Here is an 18,231-nt window from a genome sequence, read left to right on the forward strand (position 1 = left end):
ATAAAGTTTTAGCATAAAGGAATATGGTAGCCCCTTCATCTTCTTAACATAACAACCAGATAGTGGCACCGTTTCGGTATTCACAATGTTTCTCTTAAAGCATCTGCGGTTATGGATTTTTTTTTCAGAAAGTAAAGATTTGCTATTTAGATTTTAGTTTAAGCTCTTTAATGTACAGTATATATGTAGTAGTTTTCCAAAATTTAAAGGTCCTAAAAATGCTTGCATAAATTGATAAATTGCAATCATGTAGCTGAATTTTTTGGTTGTCTGGCTTGATAAACACGAAGTTAAACTTGAGCAGATTAAAATTAAGTTTACGATATAATATTACAGAAGTTCCTCAACTTACAAACTTAATAGGTTCCTAGAAACTGTATGTAATTCAAATGTTATTAAATTTTGACATTGGGTAGGCATAACCTGAATCCCATGACTATGATTTCTAGGTACAAAAGTCAATAAATAATTGTGTTACATATGAAATGGATATCAGATTATCCTAAATGTCATTATGCTTACTGTATTAAATGATATATTATTTTATTACAGTACTACTTTATCTTTTTTTTCATTAGGATTTGTATTTGTATCTCAATATTTGTAAGTTGTAAGTTGATATGGGTCTTGGACAATTTTATAATATAGATGACAATGTTCTCTTTCAACTTTGTCTCCAGATATCTTGAGCTACAGCGACACTACGTCCAACGTTTACAGTGCCATATGTGCCGTCGTCATCTTGCACATCCTCTTGGCTTTATTCATCATCAAAGCTTTCAGGGAAACTCCTACCAAGGGAGCCAAGCAGGATTAAGGTGAGTGTTGGATGCAAATCAGAAATGGAGGAATGAGATCTCTTGGTTGGAGTTAGGTGAAATTTTTAGCACATATTGTGTGCTCTTTAAGAGGCTGATTTATAGACTAGTATTTTGTGGGGTGTGCCAAGAAAATTCCATATGATATTTACTTTGCTTTGAAACGTTTGATGTGTTTAATGTTCGTAGCAATTTTTTGGTTTTGAAACTTTCCAAGTTTTTAATGCTCGTGGCAATTGTATGGATCATCCTCTTTAATTTATTTGGATATAAGATAAACTTGATTTACGTTGCATAGACCACCGATCTTGTCAAGATCACTTAGTATTTATACAAAGATGGGACGATATGATTGTCTGAACGATGGATGGGTCATCCAGATTATAGGAGAGGAAAGCAGGAACGATGATATCTATCAGACCCACATTTCTGTATTTGATCACAACAGTCTTATATCACCATTATGATTTCTTCTTTTCTTGTACGGCTGATTTTTTCATTACGTTACTCTTAATCATCACGTTTATGAAACATTAAGCTCCTTCACATAAATTAGTGCTTGTGATGTTTGATACTGTTCTTGTAGATTTTCCCCATTGGATGTTCGATACCATTAAATAAATGTTTAGATAAACAGACACACAACCTGTTCAGTTTTCTCCATAAATTATGTCTTTGTAATATGGTCTTCTCTCTGTATTCCAACCATTAATCATTGCATTCTGTTACCATGACACTCTTAGTTCTCCATTTTCCTTGTCAGTACCTGTGTCTCGTCTGTAACAAAATTGAAATGTTTGCTTTGTATACAGTACTTGATTTACCTGTAGCAGAAGGCTCATTCCAGTTTCTAATTTTTTCTTACTCCCCCTCTTAATGCTTCCCCTCTTAATGCTTCTTTGTTCTTGGTTTTCAATCTGTGTTCATCCTCACCTTTTCCTACTCTCCCATTTAAGAAAAAATTTGTTTGCTATAATCACATCCGAGAGTACCGATTTGGTGATGAAGTGGTGGATAGACTGGCAAAGCAAGCTTTATTTTTTTACTTTCACCTTTAACGTTTCGTTACTAAGTAGTTTTGAAACCATATCCTGTAGAAAATAATTTTCCTCTACTTATTCCCATTTTTTTACCCATAATTCCATAAGTTTGCTGCATTAAAGGATGATTAAGACTATGTATTTGAAAATAGCTTTAAAGTTTGTGATAGTTTCATGGCTTTTATTAATATTTTCAGGTCCTGTGTGCAGTCACATATCACAGCACTGCAGTTGTTTTTTTTAGGTTTAAGGCACAAATAAAGTAACATTATGGAGGTTCCACTGGAGATGGAGAAAACAGTTCTGACTTCTGAGCAGATTTTGGTAAGTGTAATAATTAGTTTTCCTAAGTCTGTTGTGATTTATCTGATCTAATATAAGTTTCAATTTGTTCCTGTTTAGATTTCACATCATAAGGTTTTTCTTGATTTAAGGCAATGTATATAAATTATAGTTAGCATTTTTTAAATAGTATGTAATAAAATGGCAGGTGTAGTAAAGATTATCGAGATAGGTGTGTCACGACTGAGATGGTGTGGGCACATGTTGAGGATGAATGGTGAGGAAGGAGTAAGGAGAGGTTGGGAGGAACCTGTAAGGAGGAGACGATTAAGAGGGAGGCAGAGAATTAGATGGAGAGGTAAGGAGAAGGATGATATGGAGAGAAGAGGTTTGGTGGGAGAGGATATGCCTTTGATAGAAGGCATTAGAGAAGGAACACCAGGCCACCTACACCTTAATGTTGGGATAACGGTGGGGAAGATGAGGTAATGGAGAAATTGAACACTCGCGTATCAACCCCCTACAGTAAAGTAGTTACTTTGCTCTAATAATGAATGACTGAAATGTTGCCTTTTCAAAGATGTCATTTAATTTGAGAGATAATGGATCAGATTAGATATAAAATTATTGTATCATTGACATCTGATTCAACATAGTAATTATCCTTCATATAAAGAGTAAACTAGACCTAGATCTATTCTGAGTTCTTGAAAATAATAATCTCTCTATTTTACATACATACATATACCATGGCACTTGCCCCAATTTTGGGGGGTAGCCGACATCAACAAAGAAACAAAAACAAAAAGGGGACCTCTACTCTCTACGTTCCTCCCAGCCTAACAAGGGACTCAACCGAGTTCAGCTGGTACTGCTAGGGTGTCACAGCCCACCCTCCCACATTATCCACCACAGATGAAGCTTCATAATGCTGAATCCCCTACTGCTGCTACCTCCGCGGTCATCTAAGGCATCGGAGGCAGTATAGAAAATCTAAAGTGTAAGATCATAGGGATTATGCCTCTGCAAACCTTACAGAAAATTGAATTCATTAGAGGTTGTAAATTGTGAATTTTAAATGTCTTATTTGTTATTGAGTGGCTACATACTACAATATTCTATTATAGTACTGAAGGTAATTAGGTTTCATAAGAATAAAATGTAATAAGTTTACATTTATGAAAGAAAGCTGCTCTATGCTACACACGTATACATCTGTAACAGCTTACATTTAGTCCCTAGTTACACCTTTTAAAAAGGCATTTTTTTTTTTTTTTACTTTCCAAAACTAATATATCATGGAAAATACAAGCATAAAATTATACTGTACCATCTCTCTCTTGTTAATGACAACCCAGAGGTGACGTGTGGTATACAATTCAGAGGGCACAAAGTTAAAGTTGCCATCACTGGATAGACTTGTCTTCATGCACTCCAGGATTATTCAGGCCAAATATATAACATTTTCCAACAGACATTTTGTGTAGGTATCAACTGGGAGTAGACTCCCCCTTGGAACCAGGGGATTACTGTACTTTACTCCCAACACTCATAACTCAATATAGTAGTTGTCAAGGTATTTAGGTCTGCTTCTGTTTCGGACAGATGAGCTCGGGTGCATCTAAGATCAGAACAATCAGACTGCAGAGATTGCCATGCAAAGCGACTCGTGAATGGTAATTTTATGTCTCCAGACATGTGATTCACATTAAATACTCGAACTACACAGTCTTCCAATCTGTTTACGAAGGAACACATTTGACATTGCTGATGGTCACGATCGGGTGCGTTGCGGCTGGCAAAGTCCGAGGGAATGTTTACTGAACCTTTCAGATGGCGAGGAGAAGCCTGGAAATGGCTAATGGTGGACAGAAAAGTAGAAACTCCTAGACCAGCTTAGAACTCTCTTCTGTATTGCTTTTTATATGCCTGAATGCAAGGTTTACTTTCTGTAAGTATGTAGGCTTTATGAGCAGACTGGATAATGAATGGTGCAAAAGGTTTCACTGCGGCAGTGATAGAGAGGCCTTCTATCTCGCATGGCAGCCATGTTACTTGTTTGCCTCTGAGCTTGGCGCTGAAAGACCCTGCCAGACTTTCAGATCCGTTACGGGTAACATACAGTGTGGCACCTATTCCATTCTGCTTGACAGACCCATCAGTTACGATCCACAGCTGATCTTCTGGACGGGGTAGAATGATGGTATGGTTGGAGGATAATGCTCTCTGTGCTGACCGGAACGTGTCGTTTAAACTTTCCGTCCAGTTATTTTGTCTTGACTCAGGCGACAAGCCACAGCATCATCCAGAGCAGAAAGAAGCTTTGAACATCCCTGCACTACAAATGCCAAGAACTTGTATGCGCTGATGAAGGAGAGTAAGCCAGACACTTTTTTAGGAGGAAAACATGTTGCTAAATTTGAAATATGATGTGGACTGGTAGAGAGTGAACCCTGGTGTCACACCCAACCAAGAATACTGACTGTTGATGGACCAATGACAGCCTTTTTGGCAGATGATTTTAGATTGTTGGTTTGCAAAGCCACTAACAAACATTCCCAGCTGAATAACAGGTCCTCCAGTGTGTTCCCACCACAGTAAAGGTCATCAGCAAGCTTTGCAACTACACCTTCTTCTAATAAATCTCCTAAAAAGTGGGTTAGTTCTTCAAGGGCTGTTTCTGAGACTGTCATGCCCATGGCAGATCTAACATAGACTTGAACACCTCTGAAGAGTGTAGCTTCACCACAGTTTTTAAATATTTAACTTAGCCGGTGAATATATAATAGCTGCAACTCTGTTGCTCGACAGACACATACATAAAAACTCGCCAGCGATCGCTATACAGGTTGCGGGTGTGCCCACCAGCGCCAACTGTCGGCCAGATACCACTCTCGATGTAAACAAAACCTCAATTTCTTCTCTGTCGACGTGTCGACAAGACGTACTTTACTCGCTGTTGAACCTGGAGTTTTTCCCATCATATTTGGTGAAGTACTTTAATTTGGTTTGAGCTTTCGCAGTACAGGTGTTTTTCTTCAAATAAATCCTTGAACTCTTTTTTGAATCGGATTAATTGTTGATGACTTAGATCGTTTTTTGGAATTTTCCCTTGACTAATTCAAAATGGCTGACCCTTCTCAAGTTCCCAAGTTCAGAAAATGTAATGCTAGGGACTGTCATAGGCGTCTTCCAAAGGCTTCTCTCGACCCTCACACTGTTTGTTCCAATTGTCGGGGTAAAACCTGTCAATTGGAAGATCGGTGTGAGGAATGCGTGGGCCTTTCGGAATTCGATTTTATCGAATTTGAGAAATATACACGCAGACTAGAGAGAGATAGGGTAAGGAGAAGTTCTTCTAGGTCGGTAGATTTTTCCTCTCCACATGCCCCTGAACCTATTCCTTCCCCTGTAGTGGTTGTTCCTAACCCCCCTCCTAGCACTCAGGAACCGTCGATGGCAGACATGATGCGTGCTATTCATGCCTTGGGGGAGAGAGTTGAGTCTTTAGCAAGTGACCGAAATCAGCTCATGGCGGACGTAAAGGAACTCAAGTGCCAAAGTGCCACGAAGGATAGTGTCAAAGTGCCTAGTGTTACGCAAAGTGTTGTGAACAGTGTTGCGCTCGAGGGTTCGTCTGTTCGTGCCTGTCGTCCTCCTAGTCCGGGACCTCTTGCAAGCTCCCAAGCCCAGGGGAGAAGCAATGTCGTACGACTCATGGGTTCGAGAGGCCTTGATCAGCGATCAGACGTTCCCTCTAAGGTATCAGGTGTATCTCTCCAAGATCGCCCCTACCTAAGTAAGACGAGAGAGCCCATTTTTACCTCGTCGTCCGAAGGTGTTTCACATAAGAAACCTTGGACCAAGGTCTCCAGACCTTTAAAGCGTAAGTCGGTCCCTTCAGGACAAGTCCAACGTCCCGGATGTAGCCACTGGGACAGTTCGGACCCGTTGCCGTCATCTGATGACTGCTCGCCGCCTAAGAGAGGCAAAGTTGTGCCGTCTCATTCGTTAACCCCGTCTGTTACCGCACCTGCTTCCGTAGACCCTAAATGGGTGTTACTGCAAGACATGCAGTCCAAGCTTGCGTCCTTGATGGAGGACTACAACGCTGAGAAGGTTACCGTTGAACCCACGAGCCTTCAGCCATCCAAGCGTTCTGTTGTGCGTCCTGTTGACGTGGATGTAGCTTTCTCGCGTCAACCAGTTGGGGTGGTACCTCCACCGATGCGACCCAGTGTGGTTTTCCAGCCGCACGTTGACGTTAGGCAACGCACTGATGCGATTGGTGACGTTCATCAACCATCAGAGTTGACTTGTTTTGACGCGGTGCGTCAACCTCCGCAACCCGGTATGGTGTTGACTGCACAACCCGGACGGTCTAAACAGTCTCGGGTGGACGCTGTGCGTCCTCGCGCACCTGTTTTTGTTGACAGTTCCCAGACTGTTCAGCAGTTCCAGGACGCTGCGTCCGGCTCCATCACGTATGCACCTGTGCGACCGGACTCTGCGAGTCAAACGTTGCCTACTCCGTTGCCGTTTTCTCATCAGTTATCGGATGAGGAACAGTCAGATGAGGACGTTGCTGAACCACAGCATGAGGATCAACCTTCAGAACTAGATGAGCCTAAAGCAGTTCAACCATCCTTGGACTTTAGAAAAGTCATGGCGGTTTTTAAAGAGTTGTTCCCTGACCATTTTATTTCGGTGGCTCCTCGTTCGCCGCCGTCAGAGTTTGTCTTAGGCGTTCCTGCTACCATGCCTGCCTTTACTAAACTCGTTCTCTCTCGCTCATCCAAGAGAGCTTTACGGATGTTAGGCGATTGGTTAGAGACCAAGAGGAGTTTAGGGAAGACAGCATTTGCCTTCCCCCCTTCTAAACTCTCATCTAGATCGAGCGTCTGGTATGCCACGGGAGAAGTTCTCGGCTTGGGAGTTCCTGCCTCTGCCCAGGGCGACTTCTCAAGTCTTGTAGACTCTCCCCGCCACCTTGCCATGAGACGCTCGAAGATTTGTTGGTCACCCTCGGACCTGGACCACCTTCTTAAAGGCATTTTTAGGGCGTTTGAAGTCTTTAACTTCCTGGACTGGTGTTTAGGAGCCCTGAGTAGGAAAATCTCTTTGCCGATAGGGATGTTTCCTTACTCATTATGTCCTGCATGGACAAGGCCGTCCGTGATGGGTCCAACGAGCTTGCCGCTTCATTCACGTCCGGAGTCCTTAAGAAACGAGAGTCTCTGTGCTCGTTTCTGTCAGCAGGAGTGACGCCATGCCAAAGATCCGAGCTACTCTTTGCGCCCTTGTCTAAGTGCTTGTTTCCTGAAGTCTTGGTTAAGGAAATTGCCTTGTCTTTAGTGCAGAAGGACACCCACGATCTAGTTGCGTCCTCGGCTCGCAAAGCTCCCCCTTTGCCTGCCTTGTCTGCCAGACCTAGGATGGACACTCCTGCGTCCAGGTTTATCCCGCCCTTTCGTGGCAGAGCCTCCAGCAGGGGAGGTGCTCGTGCCGAAGGGAAGAGAGGGAAGAGGAAAGGATCCAAGTCCTCTAAGGGCAGAGTCTGACTGCCCGCAACTTCAGACAGCAGTAGGTGCCAGACTCAAGAACTTCTGGCAAGCCTGGGAGAAGAGAGGCGCAGATCAACAATGTGAGGTTGCTCAGAGAGGGGTACAAAATCCCTTTTGTACGCAAACCCCCTCTAGCGACGTCCCCCATCGATCTCTCTCCCAGGTACCGAGAGGAAGAAAAGAGACAAGCCCTGAAACTGGAAGTGTCTCTTTTGCTAGAGAAGGGAGCGGTGGTCAAAGTCTCGGACCTTCAATCACCGGGGTTTTACAACCGTCTCTTCCTAGTATCAAAGAAGACAGGAGGTTGGAGACCGGTGCTAGACGTCAGTGCTCTGAATGTCTTTGTCACAAAGACGAAGTTTACCATGGAGACCACAAAGTCAGTCCTAGCAGCGGTCAGAAAGGAAGACTGGGTGGTCTCTCTAGACCTAAGGGACGCCTACTTCCACATCCCCATTCACTCAGACTCCCAACCTTTTCTGAGATTCGTCTTCGACGATGTGGTGTACCAGTTTCGGGCCCTGTGCTTTGGCCTAAGCACAGCTCCTCTCGTGTTTACGAGGCTTATGAGGAATGTGGCAAAATTCCTCCACTTATCGGACATCCGAGCCTCCCTTTATTTGGACGACTGGCTTCTCAGAGCCTCTTCCAGTCATCGCTGTCTGAAGGATCTCAATTGGACTCTAGATCTGACCAAGGAATTGGGACTCCTTGTCAACTTGGAAAAGTCACAGCTGGTCCCATCCCAAACTATTCTGTATTTAGGGATGGAGATTCACAGTCAAGTTTTTCGGGCTTTTCCGTCGGCCCCCAGAATAGATCAAGCCCTGCTCTCCATCCAGAAGATGCTGAAGAAAGAACGCTGCTCAGTCAGGCTGTGGATGAGTCTGGTAGGAACGCTGTCATCCCTGGAGCAGTTTGTCTCACTAGGAAGGCTACACCTCCGTCCTCTTCAATTCCATCTGGCTTTTCACTGGAAAAAGGACAAGACGCTAGAGGCGGTCTCGATCCCGATTTCCGAAAAGATCAAGTCTTGTCTGACTTGGTGGAAGGACAATATCAGCCTACGAGAGGGTCTTCCCCTGGCAGTTCAGATACCCAACCACGTTCTCTTCTCGGACGCATCGGACTTGGGCTGGGGCGCGACGCTGGACGGTCGGGAATGCTCAGGTCTGTGGAACTCGAGTCAGAGGAGCATGCATATCAACAGCAAGGAGCTTTTGGCGGTTCATCTGGCCTTGATAAGCTTCGAGAATCTCCTTCGAGGCAAGGTGGTGGAGGTCAACTCGGACAACACCACGGCCTTGGCGTACATTTCCAAACAGGGAGGTACCCACTCACTGACTTTGTACGAGATCGCAAGGGACCTGCTCATCTGGTCAAAAGATCGAGGCATCTCCCTAGTAACGAGGTTCATCCAGGGCGACTTGAACGTCCTAGCAGATTGTCTCAGTCGGAAAGGTCAAGTAATTCCAACCGAATGGACCCTCCACAAGGATGTTTGCAAGAGACTTTGGGCGACTTGGGGTCAACCCACCATAGATCTCTTTGCAACCTCGCTGACCAAGAGGCTTCCAATCTATTGCTCTCCAGTCCCGGACCCAGCAGCAATACATATAGATGCCTTCCTCCTAGATTGGTCACATCTAGACCTTTACGCATTCCCACCATTCAAGATTGTCAACAAGGTACTGCAGAAATTCGCCTCTCACGAAGGGACAAGGTTGACGTTAGTTGCTCCCCTCTGGCCCGCGAGAGAATGGTTCACCGAGGTACTTCGATGGCTAGTAGACGTTCCCAGAAGTCTTCCTCTAAGAGTAGACCTTCTACGTCAGCCACACGTAAAGAAGGTACACCAAAGCCTCCACGCTCTTCGTCTGACTGCCTTCAGACTATCGAAAGACTCTCGAGAGCTAGAGGCTTTTCGAAGGAGGCAGCCAGTGCGATTGCTAGAGCAAGGAGAGCGTCTACCATTAGAGTCTACCAATCGAAGTGGGAAGTCTTCCGAGACTGGTGCAAGTCAGTTTCCGTATCCTCGACCAGTACCTCTGTAGCCCAAATAGCTGATTTTCTCTTATACCTGAGAAAAGTACGATCCCTTTCAGCTCCTACTATCAAGGGCTACAGAAGCATGTTGGCCTCGGTCTTCCGGCATAGAGGCTTAGATCTTTCCAACAATAAAGATCTGCAAGACCTCCTTAAGTCTTTTGAGACCTCTAAGGAGCGTCGTTTGGCTACACCTGGGTGGAATTTAGACGTGGTCCTAAGATTCCTCATGTCAGACAGGTTTGAGCCTTTACAGTCAGCCTCCCTGAAAGATCTCACTCTTAAGACTCTTTTCCTGGTATGCTTAGCCTCGGCTAAAAGAGTCAGTGAGCTTCATGCCTTCAGCAAGAACATTGGGTTTTCGTCAGAAAAAGCTACTTGTTCTCTGCAGCTTGGTTTCCTAGCCAAAAATGAGCTACCTTCTCGTCCTTGGCCTAAATCTTTCGATATTCCTAGCTTATCGGAGATCGTAGGCAATGAACTAGAAAGAGTCTTATGCCCTGTTAGAGCTTTTAAGTTCTACTTAGCTCGTACTAAACCTTTACGAGGCCAATCTGAAGCGTTATGGTGTTCGGTTAAGAAACCATCCTTGCCTATGTCAAGAATGCTTTGTCATATTTTATCAGATTGTTAATACGAGAAGCTCATTCACACTTGAGTGAGGAAGACCGATCTTTGCTTAAGGTTAAGACGCACGAGGTTAGAGCTGTAGCAACTTCCGTGGCCTTTAAGCAAAATAGATCTCTGCAAAGTATCATGGACGCAACCTATTGGAGAAGCAAGTCAGTGTTCGCGTCCTTTTAATTGAAAGATGTCCAGTCTCTTTACGAGAACTGCTACACACTGGGACCATCCGTAGCAGCGAGTGCAGTAGTGGGTGAGGGCTCAACCACTACAATTCCCTAATTCCATATCCTTTTAATCTGTCTCTTGAAATGTTTTAATGTTGTTTTTATGGGTTGTCCGGAAGGCTAAGAAGCCTTTCGCATCCTGGTTGATTTGGCGGGTGGTCAAAGTCATTTCTTGAGAGCGCCCAGATTAGGGGTTTGATGAGGTCCTGTTGTATGGGTTGCAGCCCTTGATACTTCAGCTCCTGGGGGTCTGTCAGCATCCTAAGAGGATCGCTGGGCTCCGTAAGGAAGACGTACTTACAAGGCAGAGTAATCGTCTAAGTCGACTTCCTTACCAGGTACCTATTTATTTTGGTTTTGTTATATTGATAACTGTCAAAATGAAATAAAAAACTCTTAGCTTATACAATGTAAACATAATTAACTCTGGTCTCTACCCACCTCCTTGGGTGTGAATCAGCTATTATATATTCACCGGCTAAGTTAAATATTTAAAAATGATATTTTAATTATGAAATAAATTTTTGAATATACTTACCCGGTGAATATATAAATTAAACGACCCTCCCTTCCTCCCCAATAGAGACGCAGTGGGATGAGAAGAAATTGAGGTTTTGTTTACATCGAGAGTGGTATCTGGCCGACAGTTGGCGCTGGTGGGCACACCCGCAACCTGTATAGCGATCGCTGGCGAGTTTTTATGTATGTGTCTGTCGAGCAACAGAGTTGCAGCTATTATATATTCACCGGGTAAGTATATTCAAAAATTTATTTTATAATTAAAATATCATATTTCATCTGTTCTTCAGCAAGTGGAATTTGGTAAAATGCATTACTAAAGTCAGTTGAAATGGTGTACTTCCAGTGTCTTATAAGACGTATAGTGGAATCCTCGTCAGACATGAGGGAGGGCTGTAGTTTACTAAATCGTCCCACATCAGGAGAGGCGGTGACTAATCGAAAATTACCTCTGGGTTTCTTTATAAAGAATGACATTTAGATATTTGGCATTGACACCAACATCTTCTGGATGAGCAAAAACACTCACGTTTTCGAGTTCATTGAATATCCGTCGCAATTCTACCAGATTGTTTCTTGAATAGAGGGGAAGACGGGCCTTACGCTGTAGAGGTTTTACCGAGCCCATATTGACCACAGATTTAAAGGGTCCTGAGGCACCGTTGTATCCAGTTATTAAAGGATAAAAAATGTCGTCATATTTGGTGAGTAACTCCCTAAACTTGCCAGTGTATGTTGGAGGGAAGGAGTTATCTGGGTCCACTGGAACAGCAACAGTATTCAAAGTGTTGCCTTTAGAAATGGGATTTGCTTTAGTGAGTTCAAGTGGGACATCGCCCATGCTTGAAACCGTCTCTGAAACATAAACTGAACTGTTTAAATAATTTTCTCTTTTTGAGGAATGGTTTTGAATGTGAAACAGCAGACCTTTGCATATGGGATTCGTTGCGAGAGGCCGAAGAACGTATGATTTGAGTGTAGTCAGTGATGTTAATTTCATCCAATACTGAAGACGGCCTTTGATATTTCAGGTTTTATGGAGGCCAAAGTCTGTGAGTGAATTCTGTGCCATAATATTGCTTAATAAATTGTCATCCATGAATGGCATAAGTCCTTGGTAAAGGTCCTCCAGGCGCTTCTCTGGTTTGAGTTAAATTTTGGAATAATCTAGGAAGTAGATTGAAATCCAAAATGAAGCCTTATAACTCGCCATATATTGTTCATGGAAGTTGAGTCTCTCACAATTGTGTTGCACAATATAACTGGACAGTAGTTTGCAATTTGCCCGAACATCAACTCAAGTGCATTTACTTTTTGTTGAGCCGTGAAGTGACGTTGACATATCGTATCATCATCATCATCATCAATAAAACCACGTAGAGGAGAGACCCTTGTCTTTTTGAGCCACTGAGTGCCATTAATTAAAAATGGGGTGAAGTTAGGGTCCAATGATAGTGTATATTGTAAATTCTGTTTCCAATTTTCAAAAGAATTCACAGTTTCAGACTTCCCTAGGCACTATTGTTCTGGTGCCCTGTGTGTACTGGCCATAGGTCTGTAGGTGCAAATTAAATAGTATTAAATCCCAAAATTGCAGAATGCATTCATAGGGCAAAATAAATGCCAGAAAAGTCTTATCACATTTAGTGAAGGTCCAGCATGTATGTAGAAACCAGTTCATTATTCGGCAACCTCCACTTCTTCTTCTTCTTCTTCTTTTTTTTTCCCAAGTAGACGAGAGAGTGAATTCGCTGTCACCACGCCAGTAAGTAGGTAAGGCCTGGATTCAATAGACAATACACAATACTCGCAGGTGAAATAATGAGCCTTTATTTACGGCTAAGTTGCTTGGATTGACATGGATTTTATAAATAGTCAGTATTTTATTATGGTTTCATGGTTTTTTTAAGCATACAAATTTACTGTTTACTGTTGCTGAGATTGATGTAGATAAACTGTGCTGTGTATTTTGTAAATCATCGGTATTTCATTAAATATTGTAAATTACATTCAAATGTCCATATTGTCTTAATTTTGGATTTCTATGAAGGCGTTTCCCCTAAAGAGCCAGATGGGAAAAGGAGTTAAATGTGAAATGCATTTTGAATTTGTAATACTGGTCTGATTCTTTATCTATGCCTTTGGTGTGCAAAATCATTAGAGAAATTTAATTTTGGAAAGAGGAAGTAAAGGCTACATTACTGTCAAAGACCTCTACATTTTTGGAAAAAACTCTCCATCCCTTTGATTATTTATTAGATAGCCTGTCTGGTACATTGAATTACCATTACCAACCGATACTTTTAGTGAACTCATTCCTATTTCCATGATTATCTAGACCTGCTTAGAGGTCTAAATCCTGCTACTTTATATTATTATTTAGACTACAATGTCCTCATTATTTATCACCATATGTTTTAACCCTTTTACCCCCAAAGGACGTACTGGTACGTTTCACAAAAGCCATCCCTTCACCCCCATGGACGTACCGGTACGTCCTCGCAAAAAAATGCTATAAAAATTTTTTTTTCATATTTTTCATAATTTTTTTTTTAAAAATTCAGGCATTTTCCAAGAGAATGAGACCAACCTGACCTCTCTATGACAAAAATTAAGGCTGTTAAAGCAATTTAAACAAAATATAATGCAAAATGTGCTGGGAAAAACATAACCCCCTGGGGGTTAAGGGTTGGAAATTTCCAAATAGCCTGGGGGTAAAAGGGTTAATAAAACGCCATTTTGTGGAATTGCATTTTTAAGGATCAACTTTATTGATTTTCTTTTTAAATTCTATTTTAGGATTTAGGCGACGACAGTTTGGGCTTGAAGGTAGTTTTGAATACCAAGCATAGTACCTTGATGGGGGTCATCAGCTGTGTCCTTCCAGCTAATCACCGCTTAACAATAGGAAAGGTTTGTTTATTGCTGCTGGTTATTTGTACGATTAATAAAATTATTTGAAGGCTATGATTATACTTTTCACAAACCCTATATAGTTTTATTAACAGTGTTAATCATGGTGTCATTGTTTTTAAATTTTAGTGACAAGATCTTTGCTGTGGGGAGTGGTCCAATGTCTTTAACACCTACTGAAAATTGTGCTCTTAATTGTTGTCAGAGTTTAAATTTATCTCCTGTAATTTGGACCATGCACTAATTTGTTCCTAAACATATACAAACCCTCTTCCTTTAATTGCAATAGGATTTTAGCAAAGCTTAAACTCGGCCGTTAAAATTTGTGTCGGTAGGTACTGTCGGATGGCTAGGAAGCCCCTTCCCCTCGCCAGCACAGTAAGTATCCACTTTGATTTCAGCCTCGGAGCAGTATTTACGTGTACTGTGTGCCAAACAAAGCCTAGCCGTCTTTTTAAAAAAAAACATCAAGTGTGTTTACAATGGAGAATCAATTTGTGAGCTTGGGTGCATTGCGTCAGGTTTGAATGTTGAGTGCAGGACATGGATCCCCGTTCTTTGTGTAGGGGACATGGCTTCTCAGTTATCCCCCTTTGACGAGTGTAGGTCGTGAGTGCCTTTTGAAGTTGTCCGAGTAAGGCAGGAAGAGGAAGAGGGCTAAGAGGGATTCTTTGGCTTCAGGGTCTTTCCCCAAACTGAATAAGTCCTCTGGCTTCTACTCTTCTCTCTTCAGTGCTTCAGCTGTTGCTGGGTCCTTCGTTTTCTTCTTGAGCTGATTCCTGTGGAGAAAAACTGAAAAAAGGATGGCGACTGTTCTGCCCTTGCGGCAAGCTTCAGATGAGGCAATTTTATCATCTTCCCCTAAAGATGACTTTCCTTTCCATTGTCCTCAAAGTGAGCCCATTGCTGTAGTTGCTGACAACGATGTTTCCAGGGACCTGTATGTAAAGACCTTGTGGCCTGCCTTGGGTATCGATGGCGTTCAATCTGTAGAAATGAAGGTTTTCTCTGATCCTAGGACCCCAGGAATTCTGCTGCTGTTATTTCATCGTTAGCTGCCCTACTGCAAAGCGTGATGTGTGACAGCGAGAAACCCATGACATTCAACATAGAGGACAAGAGAGACCTGAACGAGACCTACGACAGGATGAGAGACGTCAGTGTCTTGTGCAAGGACATCTTTATGCTCATGCCTCCCAGGGGATAGTACTCCACACCCACAATCTCCACCTTGCTTACTAACGCTTTCACTCAGAGTTACTTCTAGAGACACCAGGACTTAATGTACAGTCCCCACAAGCAGTTCCACTCATCATTTCAGCATGCATAGTCTCTCCACATGCTAGGTGCCCACACGTTTATACTAAACACGCTCATTCTTTAAATGCCAAATCATGCGCTAAATCTTAGAGTGCTGGTAGTCGTGCAATTGTTGCACCTGGGAACATTCTTCAGTTAGGATTTTAGTCACACTTCATGCGATAGTACTCGGTCCCAAGAGATACAAGGACCCAACCCCTTCAGAATGGATATCCAGGTACTCATCTCTTCAAGTGATCGAGAGTTTCGAGTATCCAGATGGCATTTTCTCTTCCCTTCCTATCACTTAAGGTCTTCAGTTGGTAGTTTCCTGCACCCAGATGTTCCAGCTAGAAGACTGCCTTCACCTCAGTATTCTACCTCTGTGAGAGAGGAGGACAGGCCTTGCTGTTTACTTAAAGGGTCAAGGAGAAGATTGTCCCCTCTTCATGTAGAGGCTTCATCGAACCATCACAGAGACTCCTTGTCTTCGACTTATAGGCTGCCCAAGAACTCGCCTGTCCACAAGTCCTCGAGTTCTCTGGTGTGTCCTTCACTGGCACAGTTCTCTTTCCTGTCTCCTAAAACACACAAGAGAGCAAAAGGTCACCATCTGTGCTGCAGAGGAATCAAAACCACCCCCTGTTGTTGCTGTTTCATTATTTTTACCAACTAGGTTTGGTCTTGGGCCCCGAAAGGAGACATATGAAAGCAGAAGGGCTACCATCAGGTCACCACTAATGAGGTGGTGTGTTCAGAGACATTATTGGCCATTTCGGCACCTGACAGGACCAGCACCGGTGGAAATAGAAAATCCTGAGATGAAATCATTGTTTGCCAAAGTGTTGCCTCTCATTCAAGAGTTCAGCAACCTTGGGTAGGCATCTAGAGCACCTGTCAGGGGTGGGATGACTTCCATTGATCGTTGCTTTGATGCTCTTCAAGGTTCGAGACCCGCCCTTGATTTTTCCTAATCAATGCTTGGTCAAGGGGCTTTGGATAGTATAGATTTCCAGATCTTTGGTCTGAGGAAAAGACTATGCTAGAGTTGCTTGAGCAAGTTCTCGCTTCCTATCAAAGGAATTTCTACTTTCCACTGGGTAACAGTAGAAAATATCTGGGTGGATCTGAAAGCAATATGTATAGGGGAAACTGAGGACTAGTGGGAAGGACCAGTGGATGTGTTCTGTTGAAAGGAAAAGAAAGGGGGGTGGAACATAGGTGCAAGAGTCAGTTCAAAAAAATTCAAAGGCAATTAAGGACTGGAAAGTAAGGTATGCACAGTTCACAGAGAAGAGGAAAAAGATCCAAAGAAAGTAGGTATAGATATTGGAAGAGCTGTAGAGCAACTGTATGAAAGGCTAGGAACAAGGGAAGGAGAAAGGGATATCTAAGATTTCAAACTTGAGGAAAAGGTAAAGACAGAATTTGCGGTAACTGTGAGTTATCAAGGATAGAGATGGAAATATATTACATAGTGGTGAAAATCATTAAGAGATGCAGAGAATATTTTGAACTTTTGAGCACTGAAAATGAGAGAGAGGAACTCGGAGAAGCACAAAGGATGGAGGGACCAGTGATGGAAATACTGAATATAGAAGTGAAGTGGCCATTGGGTAAAGTGAAAAAATGTAAAGCCCAACGTTTATCCTTTGTAAATTGAAATGGTCAAGATACTTGCTACAGAAGGGGAAGAATGGATGCTGGATTTATTAAGAGCAATATGGGAAGAGAAAATGATACCTAAAGATTGGGGAAGTCTACAGTAATGATATATACTGGCCTATTCTTTACATAGTCTCCTCTGTCCTCATACACCTTGACAACACCCCAAACAATTCTTCCTACTGCACTGTAATTGTTCACTGGCCACTTTCCTCTTTGTAAAGGTAGAAGAGACTCTTTAGCTATGGTAAGCAGCTCTTTTAGGAGAAGGACACTCCAAATCAAACCATTGTTCTTTAATCTTGGTTAGTGCCATAGCCTCTGTACCATGGTCTTCCACTGTCTTGGGTTAGAGTTCTCTTGCTTGAGGGTACACTTGGGCACACAGTTCTATCTTATATCTTATTTCTCTTCCTCTTATTTTGTTAAAGTTTTTATAGTTTATAAAGTGATATTTATTTTGATATTGTTGCTCTTAAAATATTTTATTTTTCCTTGTTCCCTTTCCTCACTGAGCTCACTCAGCCTTGAGCCAGGTCTATAGATTGAAGGGCTTAGACCTTTGCTCTCTGTGGGAGCTTTATATGATCATGGAGAGGTTTGAGAAGTTTTTTCCTCCTAGGGAACTCAAACTACCCATGTGGGATGTTACCCGAGTTCTCAGGTCTCCCAAGGGGCCATCGTACGAACCTTAGACGTATGCGTCAGAAAAGGTCTGACATTTAAGACAGTCTTTCTCTTTTCCCCAGTTTCAGTGAAATGAGTAAGTGAGCATCATAGCATATCTTATGCTATCAGTCATACTGTGGGATGGAAGGGAACTTGGAAACCTGTCGTTCTCGACCCAGGTTATAGAGTCCTCCATCTCTTCCCTTAAGGATGTAACTAATGATCCAGATGATTTCCTTTGTCCTTGAGGGTTCTACCTGAAGTGAACTAAGCCCTTCAGACCGTAGCACCAAAATCTTTTCCTGAGCAGAGGAAGATTCAAGACAATCTCTAAGAACACACATTTCCTTCTGGCTTCGAGAAACCATCAGATGAGCTTATCCTCTGTTGGAAGACGATACAAAAGAACCTGTTCAAGCTCATGCTCACAAAGTCAGAGTGATTGAGTCGCTGCTAGCTTACAGAAGAACCTGTCAAGGGTGCAATTTTTTGACGGTCAGAGTCTAGAAATGACAGACAATTTTCATAGTCCACTATATGCTGGAGTATACCCACAACCTAGCTC

The 18,231-nt window shown here is 42.6% G+C and overlaps 2 protein-coding genes across 4 annotated transcripts in view; both read left to right on the forward strand.

The window, feature by feature from the left end:
- LOC137622238 (transmembrane ascorbate-dependent reductase CYB561-like) overlaps window positions 1–18,231 on the forward strand; it is a 335,839-nt gene that overhangs the window by 174,344 nt on the left and 143,264 nt on the right. The gene's annotated exons all lie outside the window — the stretch shown is intronic.
- Window positions 1–18,231, forward strand: part of LOC137622237 (piRNA biogenesis protein EXD1-like) — a 57,471-nt gene that overhangs the window by 22,922 nt on the left and 16,318 nt on the right. The window contains exons 3-5 of the mRNA XM_068352735.1: window positions 681–818; window positions 2,056–2,182; window positions 13,920–14,033. Of these exons, the coding sequence (XP_068208836.1) occupies window positions 2,129–2,182; window positions 13,920–14,033 (168 nt within the window). The 5' untranslated portion in view covers window positions 681–818; window positions 2,056–2,128. The remainder of the gene's footprint in view (window positions 1–680; window positions 819–2,055; window positions 2,183–13,919; window positions 14,034–18,231) is intronic.

The sequence above is a fragment of the Palaemon carinicauda genome, chromosome 29, assembly GCF_036898095.1.
Source record: "Palaemon carinicauda isolate YSFRI2023 chromosome 29, ASM3689809v2, whole genome shotgun sequence".
Classification (NCBI taxonomy): domain Eukaryota; kingdom Metazoa; phylum Arthropoda; class Malacostraca; order Decapoda; family Palaemonidae; genus Palaemon; species Palaemon carinicauda.